This window comes from Lampris incognitus, chromosome 4 (genome assembly GCF_029633865.1).
Source record: "Lampris incognitus isolate fLamInc1 chromosome 4, fLamInc1.hap2, whole genome shotgun sequence".
In the NCBI taxonomy this organism is placed as follows: Eukaryota; Metazoa; Chordata; class Actinopteri; order Lampriformes; family Lampridae; genus Lampris; species Lampris incognitus.
The window spans coordinates 66,778,011-66,802,500 of NC_079214.1; the positions used below are offsets into that span (position 1 = coordinate 66,778,011).

Genomic DNA, 24,490 nt, shown 5'->3' on the forward strand with positions numbered 1-24,490 from the left:
TGCCTGAAGTACGGGCCTGCTGCCAGAAGTACGGACCTGCTGCCTGAAGTACGGACCTGCTGCCAGAAGTACGGACCTGCTGCCAGAAGTACGGACCTGCTGCCAGAAGTACGGACCTGCTGCCTGAAGTACGGACCTGCTGCCTGAAGTACAGACCTGCTGCCAGAAGTACGGACCTGCTGCCAGAAGTACAGACCTGCTGCCAGAAGACGCTTCGCTGAGGAGTATTGATTTTGCTGAGGAACGTTGATTTGCACCTCAACAATCACATACGACTTGTGCGAACGTCAGCGGAGTGTGGACACAGCAGACTGGGGTGTGGACACAGCAGACTGGAGTGTGGACAGCAGACTGTGGGTTTATTGTGTAAGAGACCAGTGTAGAACCTGGGTGACCCCTGGATTCAGACACCGGTTGGCTAACACGGATGTCTTTGCAGGCCTGGGTGATTTCTTGTTGCAAGAGGTAGACAATAGATGTTAGGAGGAAGGTATTACAAATACCCATCATGCTTTGCTGCAGACAATCTTGAGGGCTAAAGAATTCCATGGGTGTGTGAGAACAAATCTGCCCATAGTAACGACTGATACACGAGGCCCCTCGTCTCTGCTGTACTTCACAGACGTGTCTCTGCAGTTACACAGGCAGACCAGGAGGGGGAGTCATCTAACTAAAAGGCCTTATTCCCGTCTTTAAACCTGTGTCTCAGCTTAAGGGGAAGTATTGTTAAGTGCATTGTGCTGCTTTAATACTGACGCTCATGTGTTTGTACTGAAGGGCTTCTTTGGTTTGGTGGACTTTTGTATAATGACTGCTGACAGGAAGAACCCTCTTTATCTGAATGTTGCCTGCAGGTTGTGGGGTCGCGCTCCCCGACAGATGGCCACCGAAACCCTGTAGCACCTCCAGACTTTCTCTCAAGGTTTGTCTGTGCTTGTGAATAATAAAGCTCTTTCTGTTTGGTAAGAAGCCCGATGGTTTGTTTTTTTAAATGTACAGTGCAGTAAATGCTTCACCAGTCCGCCTGTCAATCTCCCGCTCCATCCTTCCCTCACTCGTGAACGAGACCCCGAGATACTTGAACTCCTGCACTTGAGGCAACAACTCATCCCCAACCCGGAGGGAGCAGTCCACCACTGTGCATGGTGCAGCATCAGCAGTAATGCGGACGTTGTGCCGGACCATTGTGGTGAAGAGGGAGCTGAGCCAGAAGGCAAAGCTCCCAATTTACCAGTCAGTCCCCCCCCCTTTTTCTCCCCAACTGTATCCGGCCAGGGCGGCACGGTGGTGCAGTTGTTAGTGCGGTTGCCTCACAGCAAGAAGGTCCTGGGTTCGAGCCCCGGGGTAGTCCAACCTTGGGGGTCGTCCCGGGTTGCCCTCTCTGTGGAGTTTGCATGTTCTCCCCGTGTCTGCGTGGGTTTCCTCCGGGGGCTCCGGTTTCCTCCCAAGGCCAAAGACATGTAGGTCAGGTGGATCACCCATACTACAGTGTCCCTAGGTGTGAATGTGTGTGTGTGGGGGGGCCCTGTGATGGCCTGGTGGCCTGTCCAGGGTGTCTCCCCGCCTGCCGCCCAATGACTGCTGGGATAGGCTCCAGGATCCCCGCGACCCTGAGAGCAGGATAAGCGGCCCTCCACGGAGGGCTGCAGACTACCACATGCCTCCTCCCATACATGTGGAGTCACCTGACAGTGAGGAGTTTCGCCAGGGGGACGTAGCGCGTAGGAGGATCACGCTACTCCCCCCTGAAGAGGCACCTCAACCGACCAGAGGAGGCGCTAGTGAAACGACCAGGACACATACCCACATCCGGCTTCCCACCCACAGACACGGCCAATTGTGTCTGTAGGGATGCCCGACCAAGCCGGAGGCAACACGGGGATTCGAACCAGCGATCCTGATGTTGTTAGGCAACGGAATTTACCAGTAAATCTTCCTTCCAACCCTCACCTATGGTCATGAGCTTTGGGTAGTGACTGAAAGGGTGAGATCGTGGAGACAAGTGGCTGAAATGAGTTTCCTCTGTAGGGTGTCTGGGCTCAGCCTTCGAGATAGGGTGAGGAGTTCAGACATCCGGAGGGAGCTCGGAGTAGAGCCGCTGCTCCCTCACATCGAAAGGAGCCAGTTGAGGTGGTTGGGGCATCTGATCTGGATGCCTCCTGGCCGCCTTCCTTTGGAGGTTTACCGGGCACGTCCAACTGGGAGGAGACCCCGGGGTAGACCCAGAACTCACTGGAAGGACTACATGTCCAATCTGGCCCGGGAACGCCTTGGGATCCCCCAGGAGGAGCTGGAGGGCGCTGCTGGGGAGAGGGACGTCTGGAGGGCCCTACTTAGCTTGCTGCCACCGCGACCCCTGACCCCGGAGAGGCGGCTGGTGATGTGAGGAGGTGAGTGCAGCGAACGCACCACTACGTTTTCAACTTTCCACTGTGCTAAACAAAAACTGGTTACAATAAGACAACAAATAAGAAGCTTCTTTCTCAGAATTATATTAAATGATTTATTACGTTGTTATCCTTTCGCATCACCAACCTCCTTTACAAAACGTGGAGCGGCAGGGTGCCGCTCGTACAGTACGTGTCTGTGTACCACGACCGGCGTGAGGGACGATGTTCCGACCAAGCCCAGGCGACTTGTGGCCGCGCGAGCGCGTCGGTTGCTGCGTCAGTTTGGGGTTCGCCTGTTGACTCGGAAGAAGAGAGATAACACCCCCCACCCACCCCCACACCCCCCCACCACCCCCACCCCCAGGACAGGAAGTGCACTCGCCGGCCCAAACCCGCACCTTCACGTTAATGTTGGCTCGCTCGTTGAACCGGGCTCGGCGTGCGTCAGCACCGGCACGTTTGGGGAGCCGCGGGGGGTCCCCCCCCCCGGGGCCTCCAACAGCCGCACAGGAAGCAGTTCCCCACGGCACACTGTAGGTTGTTAATTCATTTCTTAAGTCTGTTACGCGGAGAGAGACGGTAGAGCAATGGCGGGTGTGGAGGTATCCCAAGGGGGGTGGGGGGTGGGGTTTCCAAAAGCTCTCCTGGAAGCCGACTGCCACGTCACAGCCCACCTCACAGTCAGGTTGTTTTACTAGCAGCCGTCCCAATCTGGGATGGAGCGGACGGGGTTTTCCCATCCTGACCCGGCTGTGGGAGTTGGGCCTTGGAGAGATGTGGTTGTGCGGCCCGACACCTCCCCCGCCTATTTGCATAGCAGATAACGAGGAGCAGGGCCTTCTCCGTGTGGTGCGGGTGGCAGTAGTGTTCTCTTAACATCTCGGCATTTCCTTTGGAAACGCCCAAAAACAAAGACAAAGGGGAAGTTTGATTAAGGTTTAGTACCACTAGGAAGGACGCAGCTATGCGTAGGTTAAAGGAGAGAGATTGACGGATGAGGAGGCGTAGAGCGAATGCGAGGAGCAGAGAGATGGAAAAGCAGTCCTCTCTAGAGAAGGGGGCGAAGCCGCAGAAAGAGAATTTGAGAGACGGAAAGCCGGAGAAAGACAACTTGACAGATGGAGATTCCTTGAGTGACAGGCCGCTGGGCGTCTTGACATGCTGCTGAGGAGAGGGGTGGGCAGTACCAAGCAAACAGTGAACTCCGGGACTTGGCGGCAGGTCTGAATTTCACCATCGATCCCCCTCGACTTCAACACGGCAGAACCTGTTGAGTGTCCCTGTTGCCACGGAGGAACTCGAGTCCTCGTGATTTAACGAACCAAAAAGAAAAACAAAATGAAGGGTAAAAACTGAAGAGAGGGGAAGAAGGAGAGATTTTTGACGGATTCCTGGTTGTTTCTCAGTCGTTGGCTTTGGAGTCTGTGAGGGGTTCGTTCTCTGAGGAGTCCTCCTGAGGAAATACCACATAGCAGATCTTCTGGCCCATGTACGTCACCGCCTCTGTAACACAACAACAAACCAGCCAATCACATCACTCTCTGTAACACAACAACAAACCAGCCAATCACATCACTCTCTGTAACACAACAACAAATCAGCCAATCACATCATTCCATAAAACAATCTAAGTTGTTTGGGGTAAAAAAAGTATATGTCTCCACTTTGTGGCCAAAGATGACAGTATTCACGCAAAAAGAAAGGTCAGGCAGATAAAAGTACTTCAGCACAGTACTCCAGATGAAATCAAGGACTGTACAAAATACAATTTAAAAGAAAAATCAAAATGTAATGACGATTCCTTATTGATGACAAATTTAGATGTTCCCCACCAGAATGCTTGGCATGTAAAAGAAAATAACCTATGGTTAATATTTCCCACAGTCTTTAAGTATTGGTCATCTAAACAGAAGCTGAAAATCATCCTAGAAAAGAGACAACAAATGTTATCATTAATTAACAGAGATACCCAGTCTTCATCCGGTGTGTGGTCAGGGCACTTTTACTGAGAGTCTATACTTCCCCTCTAGTGGAAGTACTACTACAGATAAACAATCATGGCGGCACGGTGGTGCAGTGCTTGGCCCAGTCACCTCACAGCAAGAAGGTCCTGGGGTTCGAGGTCCCTGAGGCTCGGGGACAACATGTAAACTCCACACAGAGAATGACCCGGGATGACCCCCAAGGTTGGACTACCCTGGGGCTTGAACCCAGGACCTTCTTGCTGTGAGGCGGCTGCACTAACCACTGCGCCACCCACTTAAAATAACTTAAAACTTAAAAAATAATTAAAAATGTTGTAGCATTAGCCTCGAGTTTTTCCCCCTTTTTCTCTCTGACCTGTTCTGCTCCTGAAGGGGTGGGGGAGGACGAGGCTAGCACTTCCTGCGCCTGCCTTACAGTATAGATAGCCTATTGACAATAAGGACCGTGTAACCCCCAATTGGATGGGCTGTTCCAACATCAAGTGGGCCACAGCAGGCAGGTTGATCCCCCCCCCCCACATTGCTGGCCTAGCGGGCCAGCCCATGTGGCATTTGACAGGGTTGCCAGATTGCCAGTTCGAACTTGCCTTTGCATGTTGATGGAAGGCAAGTTTGCCAAAAAGAACAACAACAAAAAATAACAGAAGAAAAATGAGATGTTGAAAGTCAGTTTAGTCTCCTCTGAACCCCTGATCTCACACTATCTGAATAGAACTGACTCAGTACACAGCATCCATCTGATGCTCAGAGTCTGATAAATCAGACTTGTAGTTCAGTCCAGGGCCTCATGATGCTTTCTTGGCTGCAGGGGAGAGAAAGTAACACCAGACTGCTTTGACTTTTATTTTGTATTCTCCGAAACCAACTTACCAACCACCCTGTACACCCATTTGGGTTTGTTCTTCCAGTGGACCCCCAGGAAGTAGACAGGCACGCCGGTCAGCATGATGACCATACCCAGACCGCATACCACGGGCTCAGAGTACAAACTGAAACCCAGCAGCACAACCCAGAAGAGCAGGTAAGTGATGGGGACCAGCAGGTTCACCTGCAGACAGTACAGAGACCACGTTTAAAACACAGACCTGAGGTATGGTACGGCCTCTATCATTCTCCCAGTTTAACCAGCTGACAAGAGGGTTCATGTAAAACTTCAGAGGCACAGGCAGTATTGACCACATTCACTTCAACCCTCCTAGCATCAGTTTCCTTCATTTTGTGCTATTTGGGAAAGTCCAAGTTTAATATGCTCTTTTCTTTGTCCCAATCTGTGACTAGGAGTTGTCAACATATTCTTTATGTATCATGTTATGCTCTATATAATGTTCTGTGTTTCCCCATGCCGGACCTCTGGCTGCTGTTCTACCTTAATGGGCCGCATCAGGTGTGGTTTTTTCCAGCGGAGGAAGAGGAGCCCAGCGATGGTGACTCCATAGGACAGGAAGTTGATGAAGGACACGTAGTTGATCAAGTTGTGTGTTTCTCCGATACACAAGATGACTATGGTGGCGGTGCACTGTGGGAATCACACACCGTCACAGGCTGAAACAACACTATCTGACTCAAATCCTACACATGGACCATTTTGTTAACGGTAATGTGAGTAAATGACTGTTCCTTTAACCCCTCGCCAAGCCACGTTTCTCCTGTTCAGGGTACAACAGTGGCTCAGATGTCATCTTTCGTTTGTGCTTTCTTGAAGCAGGATCTGACAAATACTGGTAAATATCACTATGACCTGTAAATATCGGCGGTGATCACAGTAAACTGAACTCCACCGAAGACGTCAGAAAAGCTGTGTAGCCACCGTGTTTCTATTTGAATTAGTTTGTCTATTCCATTCTGGGCCGCGGTCGTTGCTGAACAAGAGAGGGGGCAGAATTCAAGCTGTACCATCAAAGGTGACTTGCTGTAACTTGGTGGCGCAGTACTTACACAGACCAGCAGGGCAGGGATAGGGGTGCAGTTCTTGAGGTGGATCATAGCCAGCAGGTAGGGCAGGTGGCCCTCTCTGGCCCCAGAAAAACACAGCCTGAGAGGAAACAGGAAGAAAAAAAATCAGTGAAGGTGTGTGTGTGTGTGTGTGTGTGTGTGTGTGTGTGTGTGTGTGTGTGTGTGTGTGTGTGTGTGTGTGTGTGTGTGTGTGTGTACCTGGAGGAGGTGAACAGATATCCGTTGATTCCTCCGAATGTTGACAGAGCCACAGAGATGGGCATCACCCAGGAGAACATCCCCAGCAACTTCTCTCCAAATGTCTGTCAGACACCAGTGAAATGAAGACAGTTCACAGCGGACATAAAGAGTCTTTTTAAAGCGGCACCAGGGAACTGCTGGGATTTCAACAACATCTTTCACAGCTCTTAAAACTTTCGCAGAGACAATCAAGGCCCTTTTCTTCCTCGATAATTTCTCAGGCGTGTGTAAAACAACAAATAATTCGGAAATTCATAATCAAACCCTGCAGACTTCAGTAGTAGCTGGTGTGAATGGCTGGTGTCTGGTAGGACTTTCCCAGGAAAAATGGCAGGGTGCATAGTATTTTACATCTTCGCCACAGCGGCTGTAATAACGGTAATATTGTGGTCGAGTAAGATCCCTGCAAACCGCGTGACCCTCTGCTAGCGAAGTGGTTTCGGCCAGAAGGCTACACAAGAGCGAGATGAAAGAGGTGAAACAATATAAGGTATTGATCATTTGTTCATTTTTGCTTTTCCCAAATAATGGTCACAATACAAAGCACACTTGTTCTGTATTTATTGACACGAGGTTAATGCAGTCATAAGTTACACTGTTTTAAATCTCATTTGCTAAGCACCTTAAACGCAACGTTGTCTGTTGCACATCGATATGGGCACATGTGCAGTGTTCCCCTCAGTTCCAACTTCTCTCTCCAACAGTGCGAGAGAGAAAGAGAGAAAGCTGTTTTGTGAGAGTGCATTGATGTTCGTCACCCTTGTCCTATTGTACACTGTGATTGCAGATCAATCAGCAAAGCACTGAAGGAGAGCTGTGTATCCTGCCGGTTCTTTATCAAGTCACCATGACATGAGCGGCAATATTTGGGGGCTTGTCCGGGATCTGCAACTTCTCGTGTTGTAGCTCCTGAAAGAACCATGGTGACAGATGTGTAGAGATGGAGGTGAGCTGCAGGTCTTCAGGGGCAGAGGTGTCTGACACAGACAGCAGTCGCGGACGGGTCCCGAGAGAACGCAGGCAGGATGGCCGACTGCTAAACATGGAAGACGCTAGTGTGGAGCATTCGGAAAATTCTGCTCCAGCCGTCTGAGGACCAGCTGCAGGAATTGGCCACAGCCACCAGGGGGGAGATGACTTCCAAGCCCCAGGACAGCACAGGGAACTATGAAGCTGAACTGTTTGACTAAGCGGTGAGCTACCTGAACGGTGACCACCTGAGGGAGTTGGAGTACCAGGGCCTCGTACAGCTGCTCTGTCTCCAGGAACCAGGTGGCACAGGATGGAAGTGAGCATGAAACCTCTGAGACATCAACAGCATCAGAGGAGCACAACGCATCTGACGACTCAACTGAGGGATTCCACTTCCCAGCATCTGCGGTTCCTCTGGTTCCAGGCGCCAGCACTACAGAGACTTCACCCATGCTACTTAGAGCAGTGTTTCTCAACCGGGGGTCCGCGGACCCCTAGTGGTCCGTGGTGTAATTGCAAGGGGTCCATGAAAATAAAATATCTTTTAAAAAAAGATCCTATGACATTTGTAGAAATAGGATTATTTTACTCAAATGTGACTGAGACCTTTATCTACCTAAACTATAAAGGGTAACAGGACTTTTTTCTCTAATTACATCTGTTTCACAAGTGTCATTTATTGTATTTTAATAAGAGATCTCGCTCCCGTTTGCATTGTTAAAAGTTACTGCATAAAAATTATGTTGTTACATATATCTGAAAGTTACTGAATACATATTCTGTTTCGTTACATATATCTGAAAGTTACTGAATACATATTCTGTTTTGTTACATATATCTGAAAGTTACTGAATACATATTCTGTTTTGTTACATATATCTGAAAGTTACTGAATACATATTCTGTTTTGTTACATATATCTGAAAGTTACTGAATACATATTCTGTGTTGTTACATATATCTGAAAGTTACTGAATACATATTCTGTGTTGTTACATATATCTGAAAGTTACTGAATACATATTCTGTGTTGTTACATATATCTGAAAGTTACTGAATACATATTCTGTTTTGTTACATATATCTGAAAGTTACTGAATACATATTCTGTTTTGTTACATATATCTGAAAGTTACTGCATAAGAATTCTGTTTTGTTACATATATCTGAAAGTTACTGCATAAGAATTCTGTTTTGTTAACTATATCTAAGTTACAACTGAAAGCTCTTATTTTTGCCCCAAAGAAATGCTATAATGCAATTTAAAATGCAGTTTCTACTGTTTCTATCAAATTGCAACCCCCCTCCCCCAAGATCAGGTGGAGGGGTCCTCAGGGTAGATCAAAAATATGCAGGAGGTCCAGGACCCCAAAAAGGTTGAGAACCACTGACTTAGAGGACTGGTGAGATTGCTGCCACAGTGCGAATTTAAATTTTTTGGTGACCAGATTTCAGACACATGTATTAACACTGATGTATTGATACTCATGTATTGATGTATTGGGGTACAGCAACATTTGTAAGCAGATTGATGATGGGTTAAAACCAAATGTATCCGAATCTGATGTTGTTAGGTCCGTTATTAGGGTCATAAAGCCCGGTAGGCTGAGTGTGACTGTCCTGTCCTACAAAGCGTCTGGGTGGTGTGATACAGCTTCCACTTTCTGACAATGGATCCAACAGTGTTCCGTGGGACATCCAAACACTTGGATATTGTTTTGTGTCCCTTTCCCGCCTCCTGCATTTTAATCACTTTGTCTCTTACTTCAGTATTATGCTCCACTGCCTTCATTTTCTGATGGAGTTCACGCTCGGCTAATGAACTTTACACAGAGTGCTTTTTATACCCATAAACGAGACCTTTATTTTAATATCTTACAGGTGCACACTAATTGTGTCCAATTGTGTTAACCTGAGTTTGGTTTAGAAATAATTTGTCATTTGTGTAAACTTGGAGCTTTCAGAGCACCCCTCGTGCTCTGAAAGCTCCAAGTTTGCTTATGCAAGCACTGTATTTTAGTTTTTAATTTATTAATAAAAAAATCAGCAAAACATAACTTATTTTGGCTTTGGGAACATGCTGTTAGAGCTTACGGGTTCACAAAAGTAATATTGTTCAGGAACAGATGCGCAAGTATCTTTTATAATCCAGAAATTAGCGATGACTACCAAAAGGTTGAATACTTTTGCAAGGCACTGTATGCTACTCGCAGACTTATGAAGATCATGTAGCGGATGTTAAGAAAGTGTTGCAAAGGATGCGTCGACATGGTATCAAACTGCGACCAGCCAAGTATGAACTCTTCAAATGGGAGGTGAGATACATTGGCGGCATGGTTCCAGGGGAAGGAGTCTGCGTTGACCCGAAGGACCTACAGGCTGTGAGGGTGTTAAAAGAGAAGTCACCCAGCACTGCAGGTGAAGTGTGAAAGCTTCTGGGATTCTTGAGTTATTACAGAACTTTCATAAAAGATTTCTCAAGAACTGCGAAACCCCTGTATGAACTGCTTCAGTCCAGGGAAGACAAGACACTGATGCGAAGGGGAAAAGAGGCAACAAGAAGGAAACAAACAAAAGTCTCTGGGCAGCTACCATCTGGAACGCCTGTGGTATGGACACAAGCTCACAAAGCAGCTGTTGATCAGTTGGTTGAGATGTTGACTGAACCACCAGTGTTGGCATATCCCAGATTTGACAAACCATTCATTCTGCATACAGATGTTTCCAACGAGGGACTTGGTGCAGTACTGCGTCAACAACAGCAGGGCAAGCTCAGAGTCATAGGCTATGCTTCCAGGAACTTATCAGCAGCAGAAAAGAATTACCACTTGCATTCAGGGAAACTTGAATTGCTAGCACTAAAGTGGGCTATATGTGATAAGTTCTGTGACTACCTATACTATGCCCCATCATTCACAGTTTACACTGATAATAACCCTCTCACTTATGTGTTGAGTACAGCCAGACTGAATGCCATGGGACATCGTAGGGTGGATAAACTTGCTGACTTCAATTTTTATATTAAGTACCACCCTGGAAAAGCCAATATCGATGCAGACACCCTCTCCAGACACCCCATAGATCTGCAAGAGGGTGAGCAGGAGTTCACTGGCATGACGACACGATATCATTTCAGGCATCTGGCATGGGAGGAAAGCCTCAAAGAGTGAGCAGGTATGGGTTGCTGCACTGTCTATTGAGACCCCAGGGCCTAAGGACAAAGCAGGGGAAGAGGCGATCCCCGCGAAGAATGAAGAGATCCGTGCAGCACAGCAGGAGATGACCAGGGCATCAAAGATACGGTAGCCTACATGTCAAAGAAGCAAGCACATCCAGAACTGTACCGAAGGACCATGTGTGCATTGGCAAAGCGCTTACTTGCATGAGTGGAAAAAAACTCTGGCTCGATGATGGAATCCTGTACCAGCAGTTTGGCCACAGAAGGCAGTTGGTACTTCCAGAAACATTGAAAGAGAGGGTATTAAAGCACTTGCATAATGACATGGGACATGTGGGTGTTGACAAGGTTCTACATGTGGTAAGGGAGAGGTTTTATTGGGCCTTTATGCAAAAAGAAGTTGAGGAGTATGTCAACAAGAAGTGCAGTTGCATAATGCAGAAGTGACCCAATGTCGAGCAGCGGGCTCCAATGGGCAAACTGACATCTAGTGCTCCCTTTGGAACTAGTCTTGGTGGACTTTTTACACCTAGAGCCAAGCTAAGGTGGTTATGAATGTATACTTGTGTTAGTAGACCACTTTACTAGATTTGCTCAAGCTTTTTTTGCTCCAACAACAAATCTGAGAGAACAGTAGCAGAAAAGATGTTCTATGACTTCATCCCTAGATTTGGGTATCCAGAGAACCTTCACCATGACCAGGGGCGAGAATTTGAGAATCCGCTGTTTGCAAGGCTCCGAGAACTAGTTGGGGTAGCACACTCTCATACAACACCGTATCATCCTCAGGGAAATCCAGTGTAGTGGATGACTCGAACTCTCCTGCAGATGCTGCACACTCTCCCTGAGGACGAGAAGCCACGATGGAAGGATCACCTGCCACACATTGTGTATGCATACAACGATACACGTCATGAGGCAACTGGGTTTTCACCACACCTCCTCCTCTTTGGCCAGCCACCTCGACTGCCTATAGACCTCCTGGTTTGGTCACATTTGGACAGATGAGCACAAGTCATACCCAGAGTATACTCAGCGGTGGGGCAGAAGAATGCAGCACGCTTATCAAATGGCTTTAGAGAATAGTCAGAAGTCCTCTGCCAAAGGGAAAAGATATTATGATCAAGGGGTGAAGGCAGCGGCCCTTCAACCAGGGGACAGAGTTCTTGTTGAAAACATGTTGGAGAGAGGTGGGTCAGGCAAGCTGTGAGCTTACTGGACACCAGTGGTCCATAGAGTAGTAGAGGAGCTTGGCGAGGGCCCAGTGTACAGGGTACACAGAGAGACTGCGGATGCCAAAAACACCAGAGCGCTGCACTGGAACATGCTCAAGCTGGTGAATGATCTACCTTTTGAACCAGACAATAGAAGGAAGCAGAAATGCCTGTGAAAAAGGGAATACAAATGACAGAGGAGAACAGTTCTGGCGTCTCAGATGAGAAGGAACTTTTCTGGCCTAGGATAGCCAACCCATGTACCAGCACTGTGAGAACACAAACAAAGCTCAACCCACCCAGTAAGTCTGTTGAATGTAATCAACAGGTAGGCCATTGCCTAAATGGAACAGTAAACCAGAATATGCATATTCAGGCTGGAAAGGGGGTTGCTGATGCTACCAAGGCGAACTAGGAGACACTGAGGCAGAACAGAGTCTTGTTGACCCCACATATACACCAAAGGCCAAGGAGGCCTCAGGTTGAAACCAGCAAGAAATTGAAGAGTGTGAAATAAGAAGGCCCCAAAGGATGCATAGGCCAAGAAACATGTTAACCTATGACACACTAGGGCAACCAAATTATCAGGTTTTGAAACGCACCCTCAATGCCTTAAGCCCGTTGGCTTCTTAATGCAATCAATATAAGTTACACTTTTTAAAATCTCATTTGTTAAGCATCTTAAATGTGACGTCGCCTGTTGCACGTTGTATGGGCACATGCGCGGTTCCCCCTCAGTTCGGGCTTGGGGCTGAAAGAAACAGAGAGAGAGCCGTTTTGTGAGCGTGCACCGATGTTCATCACCCTTGTCCTATTGTATACTGTGATTGCAGATCAATCAGTAAAGCAGTGACAGAGAGCTGTGTGTCTTGTAGGTTCTTCATCAAGTCACCACGGCACAGGTGGCAATACAGCCATATGAAGAAGAAGAAGATAGGTTATGCTGAGTTTGAAGAAGCGAAGTTGTGCCTAACAAGCAGATATGACAGAACAAGCTTGTAGAAGACCTCTACCAACAGATACGTAGTACAACATCAATAAGTAAAACTCAGGTTCAGCCATGTTTCTTTGTTTGACTGTGGGGAAGGTGCAGACACAACCGCACCGCTGACTCTCATTCAACTTTTTACATATCGGGTGTCTTGGACTTTACTGTCGATTGTGGTTAAAGGCTAGTTCAAAACGACTCATGAATTTCATTAAGTATATTATTAACTTGAAATTAGTTTGGATTTGTTGGTGTGGAACTAAGACATTTGTTTTCCTTCGGGAATACACGAACACTCACAGATGTGCTCTCAGTGCTGCACCGCTTTAACATCAGCTAGTCTAACGGTCGGTCATTGATACATTGATTGTGCTGTAAAGCGTTTTCATCCTCATCAGCGGTCACTCGGGGTCAAGTATGACTGTCCTCTTTCTAGGTCCTTGTGGGTATCCTTGCGACAGGATGTCTGCACGTAACAGTGTAGTATAACATCATGGTATGCAGTATGGTGAGTATGTACTGTTGGTTGTAGAGTACACGGCTCATCCAGACTCACCACGGCCACGGCGTTGGAAGCCAGCAGCTCCTCAGGAGTCATGGAGGAGAAGTAGGCAATGTTGGTGAGGGTGTAGACCAACGTGACAAGAGGAATCGAGATGTAGATCGCACGAGGAAGATTCCTGTTCAGAGGAAAAACGAGAAAAATACAGTGGTACCATTAACTCCAACTCTTTCCTCGTTACTCTGGCTGGTTCTAGTTTACTTTGACTGTTTCCTGTGTACTCTTGACTGTTTCTTTGTTTACTCTGTTTCCTGTTTCCCATGTAGCGTTTGTATGTAGGTAATATATATAAATATGCGTGTGTGTGTGTGTATGTGTCTCCATACTTGCGTGGCTCTACCACCTCCTCTGTGACATAGTTGAGGAAGTTCCAGCCGCTGAAGGCAAAGGAGGCCTGGAGGAAAGCGAGGGCGATCTGTCCCACCGACGGCTCCTTGCTGAACTCAAACGCCACACTGGGCACCAGCGCCTCGTAGTAGCCTGGATGGTAAAACACAAACACACGGCAGGAGTTAGCTCATGTGATGTATTGTTTTTGTGTGTACTGTGTGCTGTGCTCTTGCTTGTGTTATGTTTGTTGTGCAGTGTATGTTGTGTGTATGTTGTTTATGTTGTGTTGTACTGTGCAGTACAGTAACAGAATATTCTGGATATTCCGTAGAAACAAAAACACCTCATTTTAATGTTAATGAATTAAATGAGTTTTAAAAGGATTTGCATTTTTTATTTATGTAATGTTTAATTATATCCACCAGGGGTCAGCAGCCTGGAACTCATTAGTTATAAGAAATGCAACTCCATTTTCACCACTTGGGCAACATTTTTCAAACCAGTTACCAGTCCATCATCCCAGTTATCTCATGATGCACTTCACATAGACAGCAACTCCCTATCTCTTCACTATCCTTCAGGAATACACCCTGTCCCATAGGCCAGGGATGGGCAACTGTGATGATAGAGAGGGCCACAAAAACGTTATCCTCACTACCAGAGGGCCAGATTGTGACTGTGCACTTCCGCCAGTGGGATACTGTAACCCCATCACTCAATTAACCATTAAGGCTACTAATTTAATGAAAACAATAAAATATGGGCGTCTGGGTAGCGTGGCGGTCTATTCCATTGCCTACCAACATGGGAATTGGCGGTTCGAATCCCCACGTTACCTCCAGCTTGGTTGGGCGTCCCTACAGACACAATTGGCCATGTCGGCGGGTAGGTAGCCGGATGTGGGTATGTGTCCTGGTCGCTGCACTAGCGCCTCCTCTGGTCGATCGGGGCGCCTGTTCGGGGGGGGAGAGGGAACTTGGGGGAATAGTGCAATCCTCCCACGTGTTACATCCCCCTGGCAAAACTCCTCACTGTCAGGTGAAAAGAAGTGGCTGGCAACTCCACATGTATCAGAGGAGGCATGAGTTTATCAACTCCATGGATAACTAGTTTGATTTTAGCGCTAAACTTGGCACTGACTTACACAATATGGACAAAAGTATTGGGACACACCTCTTAATCATTGAATTCAGGTGTTTCATTCAGACCCATTGCCACAGGTGTATAAAATCCAGCAGCTAGCCATGCAGTCTGCATTTACAAACATTTGGGAAAGAATGGGTTGTTCTGAAGAGCTCAGTGAATTCAAGCATGGTACTGTCATAGGATGCTGCCTTTGCAATAAGTCAGTTCGTGAAATTTCTTCCTTGCTAGATATTCCACGGTCAACTGTAAGTGGTATTATTGAAAAGTGGAAGCGTTTAGGAACAACAGCAACTCAGCCACAAGTGGCAGAGCACGTAAAGTCACACAGTGGGGTCAACGAGTGCTGAGGCGCGTAGTGCGTAAAAGTCGCCAGCGCTCTGTTGACTCAATAACTGCAGAGTTCCAAACTTCCTTTGGCATTAACATCAGCACAAAAACTGTGTGCCAGGAGCTTCATGGGTTTCCATGGCCGAGCAGCTGTATGCAAGCCTTACATCACCGAGCACAATGCCAAGCGTCGGATGGAGTGGTGTAAAGCACACTGCCACTGGACTCTGGAGCAGTGGAAACGTATTCTGTGGAGTGACGAATCACACTTCTCTGTCTGGAAGTCTGATGGACGAGATTGCGAGCCAGGTCTTCTTGTCCAACGTCAGTGCCTGACCTCACAAATGCTCTTCTGGATGAATGGGCAAAAATTCCCACAGACACACTCCAAAATCTTGTGGAAAGCCTTCCCAGAAGAGTGGAAGCTGTTATAGCTGCAAAGGGGGGGACCAACTCTCCATATTAATGCCTATGGATTTAGAATGGGATGCCATAAAAGCTCCTGTAGGTGTAATGGCCTGGTGTCCCAATACTTTTGTCCATACAGTGTATGTATATATGCCTTAAAGGAAATTGTTAACAAATATAGAGGCCAAATCTCATCGGTTCTTAAGTGTTTTATTGATGCTTCTAAAGCTTTGATCGTGTTAATCATAGAAAGTTGTTTGTTAAATGGAGTCAAAGAGGGCTGCCTAACTACACTGTGAGAATTCTGGCTTATTGGTATGCCCACCAGACTATGCAAGTAAACGGGGTACTGCAAGTCCAACCACAATGTAACTAGTGAAATTGGGGACGCTTTATACAAACATGAGTTCAGGACTTCTGAGGTCATTCTTCTTGCTTAACCAAATACACCGCCAAAAAAATGTCAGGAAATTATTCCAACTAAATATGAATGACGACATAATTTGATAACATATATGCATCCAAATGTTTACATTTTGATTTGACAACTAGGGCATGCAACAGCGCCCCTGCACCTCTGGTAAAATCGCTGTTGCCCCATCTTTCACACTGAAAGTTGCATCAGCTCATCTGGACACGACGTTTATTCGGAGAAATGTTTCATCACTCATCTAAGTGACTTCACCCGTCTCATCTGACTGCAGGTATCCCCACCCTTTTAAACAGCATAATGACTGAAACCAACAATCGGTTTCATATGCAAATTGCTTTGACCATTAAGTAGAGTTACAATGGCCATGTGTACTATTCACAGAGGATTTGGGAATGTTTGCAATCACAGCATTGTAAGATGGTGACAGATGTACTTTTAGGCACTCCCCCTCGCTTCAGGGATGGTCGTTCCCTCTTAACATAGATGGCCTCTTTGACTCCCCGTTCAATCCAGCGTTCCTCCCTATCAAGGATGTGCACATCCTCATCCTTGAAAGAGTGGCCAGTGGCCTGTAGATGGGTGTAGACTGCACAGTCCTGGCCTGATGTGGTAGCTCTTCTGTGTTGTGCCATCCTCTTCACAAGTGTCTGTTTGTTTCCCTCAATGTGAAATTCACGGCAATTTTACCGGCATACACTATATTGCCCTGTTTGGGCCAGGGGGACCCAAACCCTGGGGTGGACCAATTTCTGGCGCAGCATGTTTTTGGGATTTGAAGCAACTGAGATGCAGGATGAGAAGCAACTGAGATGAAAGTCCTGGGTTCGAACCCCGGGGTTGTCCAACCTTGGGGGGGTCATCCCAGATCGTCCTCTGTGTGGAGTTTGTATGTTCTCCCGTGTCTGTGTGAGTTTCCTTCAGGTGCTCTGGGTTCCTCCCACAGGGTGTCTTCCCACCTGCCACCTAATAACTGCTGGGATAGGCTCCAGCATCCTGCGACCCCAGTTGGGATAAGCGGCTTGGATAATGGATGGATGAGATGCGGTGTTCTGAAGATATGCATATCTTGCTGTGAATGCCGCTGTGAATCTTGTGAATGTTCCAGAATGTTGCTGTGAAACATGGCTTCACAGCAACATTCCAGACACAGCCATACAGCTAGACAGGCTAGCGTGCTACCGAGCAGATACAGCATCATCTTTGACAGGTAAAACCCGTGGAGGTGGCTTGTGTGTTAATATTAACAAGGAACGGTGTGCAAACGCTGTGATGGTCTCCAAACATTGCTCTCCACTCCTGAAGTTCACAGTTGTCAAGTGCCGGCCATACTATCTGCCGAGAGAATTCACTGTTGTTGGTATTGCGGCCGTGTACTTGCTCCGGCGCGCTAATGCCTGAGGCTCTGTGCAAACTACACAATGGCATCAGCAAACAACAAACCGCGTACCCCGACGGATTTTTCATTATTGCTGAGGATTTCAGTAAAGACTGTATTTCCTAAATTTTATCGACATGTAAAATTTTCCACCAGGGAAAACAACAAATTGGACCGAATTTACACTAATGAGAAGAATGCATACAGAGCATTCCCCCGCCCTCACCTTGGAAACTAAGACCACATCTCTGTCTTGCTAATTCCAGCATACAGGCCAAACCAGTTCAGCGACAGATCAGGGTCTGGCCAGAGGGGTCTATTTCAGTTCTTCAAGACTGCTTTGAGAGCACCAACTGGGACACTTTCAAAGCGGCAGCCTCCTCTGGTGAGCACATTGAGCTGGAGGAATACACAGTGACAGTGACAGCCTACATTAATAAATGTATAGACGACGTCACAGTCACCAAAACCATCTCTTCGCGGCCCAACCAGAAGCCTTGGTTGACAGCAGAAGTCTGGGCACTGTTGAGGACCCGGAATGCTGTATTCAGATCCGGTGATAAGGCAGCATTCTAGACAGCAAGGGCCAACCTGTCGTGTGGCATCAGGGAGGCAAAAAGACAACAGCCACTTCGCTGATAGCAGAGGCACACAGCACTTGTGGAAGGGCACCCAGGCCCTCTCTGGCTACAAGCCTCCTTCTCAGACCTGTGGCAGTGTCCCCACTCTCCCAGATACACTGAATGACTTCTACACACGGTATGAGAGACTGAACAACGTGCCGGTGGTGAAGACTACATCCCTGATAGATGACCAGGTTCTGCAGGTGACCGCAGACGGCGTGATAAAGACCCTCTCCAGAGTCAACCCACACAAAGCCGCAGATCCAGACAGAATCCCAGGCCGAGCCATCAGAGACTGTGCTGAGCAGCTGGCAGATGTCCTTGCTGACATCGTCAACATCTCGTTGTGCCAGGCAGTCATCCCCACGTGTTTCGAGTCTACCAACATCATACCAGTGCCAAAGAAGTCCCCTGTGTCCTGCCACAATGAGAGAGAAAGAACAGCTATGTGAGGATGTTGTTCATTGACTTCAGCTCAGCTTTTAACCCAATCATACAACAACTGCTCAAAAAGCTGAACCAGCTGGGCCTTAACACCTCCCTCTGCAACTGGTTGCTGGACTTCCTCACAGGGAGGCCACAGTCAGTACAAATTGGCAAGATCTCCTCCAGGACCACCACACTGAGCACCGGCGCTCCACAGGGCTGTGTGCTCAGTCCACTCCTGTTCACCCTGCTGACTCATGACTGTACAGCATCATCCACCTCCAACCTCATTATAAAGTTTGCTGATGACACCACAGGGGTAGGTCTCATCAGCAGCAATGATGAATCATCACCCAGAGCGGAGGTGGATCAACTGGTGACGAGGTGCAAAAATAACAACCTCTTCCTAAACATAGGAAAAACTAAGGAGGTCATTATGTACTTTAGAAAGACCAGCGCCCACCATACCCCTCTGACCATCAATGGTATGGACGTAGAGAGAGTCAGCAGTGTTAAGTTCATGGGAGTTCACATCACAGAGGACCTCTCCTGGTCCTCACATGTCACTGCGCTCCCCAAGAAGACCCAGCAGCGTCTTCACTTCCTGCGGTGTCTGAAGAAGGTGAGTCTCCCCCCACCCATCCTCATCACAGTCTACAGAGGCACCATAGAGAGCATTCTGACCAGCTGGATCTCTGTCTGGCATGGGAACTGCAAGGCCTCCAACCGCAAATCGCTACAGCGGATAGTGAAGACAGCTGGAAAGATCATAGGAACTGCTCTCCCATCCATCCAGGCCATCTATGATGCATGGTGCACCCGGAAGGCTCTTAACATCGTGAAGGACCCCACCCACCCATCCCACATCCACTTCACCCTCCTACCCTCTGGCAGGAGGTACCAGAGCATCTGTGCTGCCTCCACCAGACTATGCAATAGTTTCATTCCTCAGGCTGTGAGGTTCCTCGACAGCCAGAACACTTAGATCTTCCACAAAATGACTTTTTGACCTTCTTACTGTGTCAGGTGTGCTTGTGATATTTAGGTCTGTTAAGTATTTTTTTCTTTTAATGCATTTTTGATTTTTATATTTATTGTGTGTTATTTGTTTTTATGTGACACTGTGGTCCTTGTGAAACATAATCTCGCTCCCTTGTATGTATGAGACATGCGTATGAGGCAATGACAATAAAAGTAGTCTAAGTGTAATTATCAACTGTTCTGGCTCTCCTGCCACATACGGAATCACCACTGGTATACGCTTAGAAAACTGTTGTCCTTTTCCTTTCTTTGATCAGCTGGTGCACTGTTTGGGTGTCTTCCTGGCTTTGACAAATGCCCAGAAAGGATAGCCACACTTCACCAGGGCTTGTTCAAAGTTGGATTTCTCCCCTTCCCCGGCCGCTGTGTAGGTGGGGACGTTGTCAGCTCGGTGGTCCAGTGTCCTGATGACTCCTAGTTTGTGCTCCCGTGGATGATGAGAGTCAAACCTTAAGTACTGATCAGTACGTGTTGGTTTACTGTAAACATCAACAATCAAATGTCCCCCATCACCAATTACAATTTCGCAGTATAAGAAGGCTAACCCGTCATTTTCCCCAGTAAACTTGACGTGGTTGTCCACTGAGTTTATGTGGTCGGTGAAATGTGGTATGTGCTGAGATTTGATTTTAACCCAGGTGTTGTCCACAAATCCAGGCCAATAGCTAGGCGGTTTCCATGGATGGGACATCAGAGCCCTCTATTCCACTTCCTCCTCATGTATGCTGGCCACGATAGGTGAAACTCGGGAACCCATAGCACACCCTGTTTCTGCCCACAGTACTGCCATGTATGTAAACTACATGGACTGAAGACACAGCTTCAGGAGCAGACACACTTGGTTAGCGTTAAGGGTGGTCCTATTGCTAAGGGTGGGGTCATTTTGTAATTTCATATGGACCACCTCCGCTGCTTCATCAACAGGAACGCACATAAAGAGAGACGTAACATCATAAGAGACCACTGTTTCATCCTCCTCCATAATGATGTCCCTCACCTCACCTTATCCACAAAATCCACAGTGCTCTGAATGTGATGTTCGTTACTGCCTACCAACGGGTTAAGAATAGATGCAAGAAAATTAGAAGTGTTATAGGTCACTGAGTTAATCAATAGTTAGCAATAGGCTGTAGGCGTCCGGGTGGCGTAGCGGTCTATTCCATTGCCTACCAACACGGGGATAGCCGGGTCAAATCCCTGTGTTGCCTCCGGCTTGGTCGGGCGTCCCTACAGAAACAATTGGCCGCATCTGCGGGTGGGAAGCCGGGTGTGAGTATGTGTCCTGATCGCTGCACTAGCGCCTCCTCTAGTCGGTCGGGGCACCTGTTCATTGGGGAGAGGGAACTGGGGGGAATAGCACGAGCCTCCCACGCGCTATGTCCCCCTGGCGAAACTCCTCACTGTCAGGTGAAAAGAAGCGGCTGGCGAGTCCACATGTCTCTAGTCTGCAGCCCTCCCCGGATCGACGGAGGGGTCGGAGCAGCGACCGGGACGGCTCGGAAGAGTGGGGTAACTGGCTGGATACAACTGGGGAGAAAAAGGGAGGGGGGACAATAGGCCATAATGGCACATCCTGTTTATATCCATCCATCCATTACCCAAGCCGCTTAGCCCAATCGGGGTCGCGGGATGCTGGAGCCTACCCCAGCAGTCATTGGGTGGCAGGTGGGGAGACACCTTGGACAGGCCGGCAGTCCATCACAGGGCCGACACATTCACACCTAGGGACAATTTAGTACGGCCGATTCACCTGAGCTACATGTCTACATGTCCTGTTTATGTAGCTGAGGTAAACCATACAGACTAGATGTCGCTCCCCCCGGGTACTCTGTGGTACGAATGTCTCTTAATAGCATCGTCCCGTTCTAACTGCTTCAAGCAATCCATCCCCTTTATCTAGCAACCACTGCCTGGATCTCGTTGTAGGGGCTCATAAGTATGTCACGTAACATCATCACTTTCTCAGGATAGTCTGTCCAGTTTAATAAAACAGTGCCTTTGTCCGCCGGAAGGATGATGATGTTATTGTCCACACTCAGAGTCATGAGTCCTCTCGTCTTTGCTGATGTTGGCCGGCGGAATCTTGGCATTGCTGGGGCAGGCTGAAACCTTCGTCCGCAGTTGCTCCGATACTGTTTCTACGGCTCGCCGATTCCACGGCTGTGACCAGTTCCACTCGGGGGATTTGCCTCCGCGGGACAGCAAAATCCCGCCCCTTAGTAAGGATGTATTTCTCTGCCTGCATGAGTTGTCTGCCAGACAGATTCTTCACTCATTTGGCTTCCTGCAGACTGTGCTATGTGGGCCGTGTCAGACGACAGATGGCTGAACGTGGAGATGTCTTTGGTCGTGGCTCCAAGACGGTGGTCCTACGTCGCACTGTGAGACGGGTTCAAAGACAGCTGTTATCACGGCCCTGCGACCGAAGACAACCTGGGACAAAAGTCTGACAGTGTCACACACGTAGGATGACCGTCTCACAATGGGACTGCTGCTATGACCTACGTCTACTGGCCAACCCATAGAAATGCAGCACGAAATGACGCACTGGTCAGCGCCACGCACAATCTTTGCTGGCGCTAAACACAAACAAACACACTGTTAGCATCCCAACAAGCCCCGCCCCTCTGGACATTAACTCCCTTTCTGTTGGTAATGGACAGATGTGGGTGTGGGTCCTGGTCGCTGCACTAGCGCCCCCTCTGGTCGGTCGGGGTGCCTGCTCGGGGGGGCGGGGACTGGGGGGAATAGCGTGATCCTCTCACGCGCTACGTCCCCCTGGTGAAACTCCTCACTGTCAGGTGAAAGGAAGCGGCTGGTGACTCCACATGTACGGGAGGAGGCATGTGGTAGTCTGCAGCCCTCCCCGGACCGGCAGAGGGGGTGGAGCAGCGACCGGGACGGCTCGGAAGAGTGGGGTAATTGACCGGGTACAATTGGGGAGAAAAAGGGGGGGGGAGAAAAAAAAGAAAAAAGAAAACGTGAGACAGCTGCTGGCAACATTCAAATCCCGAATCCACACCACAAGCTTAGTGTAAAAACCTCCGGTGCTACGTAGACCACCTGCCCAGTCCACACCGACTCCTCATCCCCGTATCCAGCAGAAGAACAGCTGCTCTGTGTTGTTGTGAGCAGCCACAGATGGACCGGATTATCCTGCAGGTGAGACACGACCAGAGCAGCTGGACAGAGGCTCACCTGTGTACTACTGTACTACTGCTCTACTGTGTACTACTGCTCTACTGTGTACTACTGTACTGCTGCTCTACTGTGTACTACTGCTCTACTGTGTACTACTGTACTGCTGCTCTACTGTGTACTACTGTACTGCTGCTCTACTGTGTACTACTGTACTACTGCTCTACTGTGTACTACTGTACTGCTGCTCTACTGTGTACTACTGTACTACTGCTCTACTGTGTACTACTGCTCTACTGTGTACTACTGTGTACGACTGTACTGCTGCTCTACTGTGTACTACTGTGTACGACTGTACTGCTGCTCTATTGTGTACTACTGTACTGCTGCTCTGCTGTGTACTACTGCTCTACTGTGTACTACTGTGTACGACTGTACTGCTGCTCTATTGTGTACTACTGTACTGCTGCTCTGCTGTGTACTACTGCTCTACTGTGTACTACTGTACTACTGCTCTACTGTGTACTACTGCTCTACTGTGTACTACTGCTCTACTGTGTACTACTGTACTGCTGCTCTGCTGTGTACTACTGCTCTACTGTGTACTACTGCTCTACTGTGTACTACTGTACTACTGTTCTACTGTGTACTACTGCTCTACTGTGTACTACTGTGCTGCTGCTCTACTGTGTACTGCTGTACCGCTGCTCTACTGTACACTACTGTACCGCTGCTCTACTGTGTACTACTGTACTGCTTCTCTACTGTGTACTACTGTACCGCTTCTCTACTGTGTACTACTGTACTGCTTCTCTACTGTGTACTACTGTACTGCTTCTCTACTGTGAACTACTGTACTGCTTCTCTACTGTGTACTACTGTACCGCTGCTCTACTGTGTACTACTGTACTGCTTCTCTACTGTGTACTACTGTACCGCTTCTCTACTGTGTACTACTGTACTGCTTCTCTACTGTGTACTACTGTACTGCTGCTCTGCTGTGTACTACTGTACCGCTTCTCTACTGTGTACTACTGTACCGCTGCTCTACTGTGTACTACTGTACTACTGCTCTACTGTACTGCTGCTCTACTGTGTACTACTGTACTGCTTCTCTACTGTGTACTACTGTACTGCTTCTCTACTGTGTACTACTGTACCGCTTCTCTACTGTGTACTACTGTACTGCTGCTCTACTGTGTACTACTGTACCGCTGCTCTACTGTGTACTACTGTACTACTGCTCTACTGTACTGCTGCTCTACTGTGTACTACTGTACTGCTGCTCTACTGTGTACGACTGTACCGCTGCTCTACTGTGTACTACTGTACTGCTGCTCTACTGTGTACTACTGTACTGCTGCTCTACTGTGTACTACTATACTGCTGCTCTGCTGTGTACTACTGTACAACTGCTCTACTGTGTACTACTGTACTGCTGCTCTGCTGTGTACTACTGTACTGCTGCTCTGCTGTGTACTACTGTGTACTACTGTACAACTGCTCTACTGTGTACTACTGTACAACTGCTCTACTGTGTACTACTGTGTACGACTGTACTGCTGCTCTATTGTGTACTACTGTACTGCTGCTCTGCTGTGTACTACTGCTCTACTGTGTACTACTGTGTACGACTGTACTGCTGCTCTATTGTGTACTACTGTACTGCTGCTCTGCTGTGTACTACTGCTCTACTGTGTACTACTGTACTACTGCTCTACTGTGTACTACTGCTCTACTGTGTACTACTGCTCTACTGTG

At 48.1% G+C, this 24,490-nt stretch overlaps 1 protein-coding gene across 1 annotated transcript in view; it reads right to left on the reverse strand.

Annotated features, from left to right (window-relative positions):
- Positions 1-2,754: 2,754 nt before the first annotated feature.
- slc7a10a (solute carrier family 7 member 10a) overlaps positions 2,755-24,490 on the reverse strand; it is a 95,896-nt gene continuing 74,160 nt past the window's right edge. The window contains exons 5-11 of the mRNA XM_056278185.1: positions 13,809-13,962; positions 13,477-13,600; positions 6,527-6,630; positions 6,311-6,407; positions 5,742-5,891; positions 5,246-5,423; positions 2,755-3,893 (exon numbers count right to left, since the gene is read on the reverse strand). Of these exons, the coding sequence (XP_056134160.1) occupies positions 3,793-3,893; positions 5,246-5,423; positions 5,742-5,891; positions 6,311-6,407; positions 6,527-6,630; positions 13,477-13,600; positions 13,809-13,962 (908 nt within the window). The 3' untranslated portion in view covers positions 2,755-3,792. The remainder of the gene's footprint in view (positions 3,894-5,245; positions 5,424-5,741; positions 5,892-6,310; positions 6,408-6,526; positions 6,631-13,476; positions 13,601-13,808; positions 13,963-24,490) is intronic.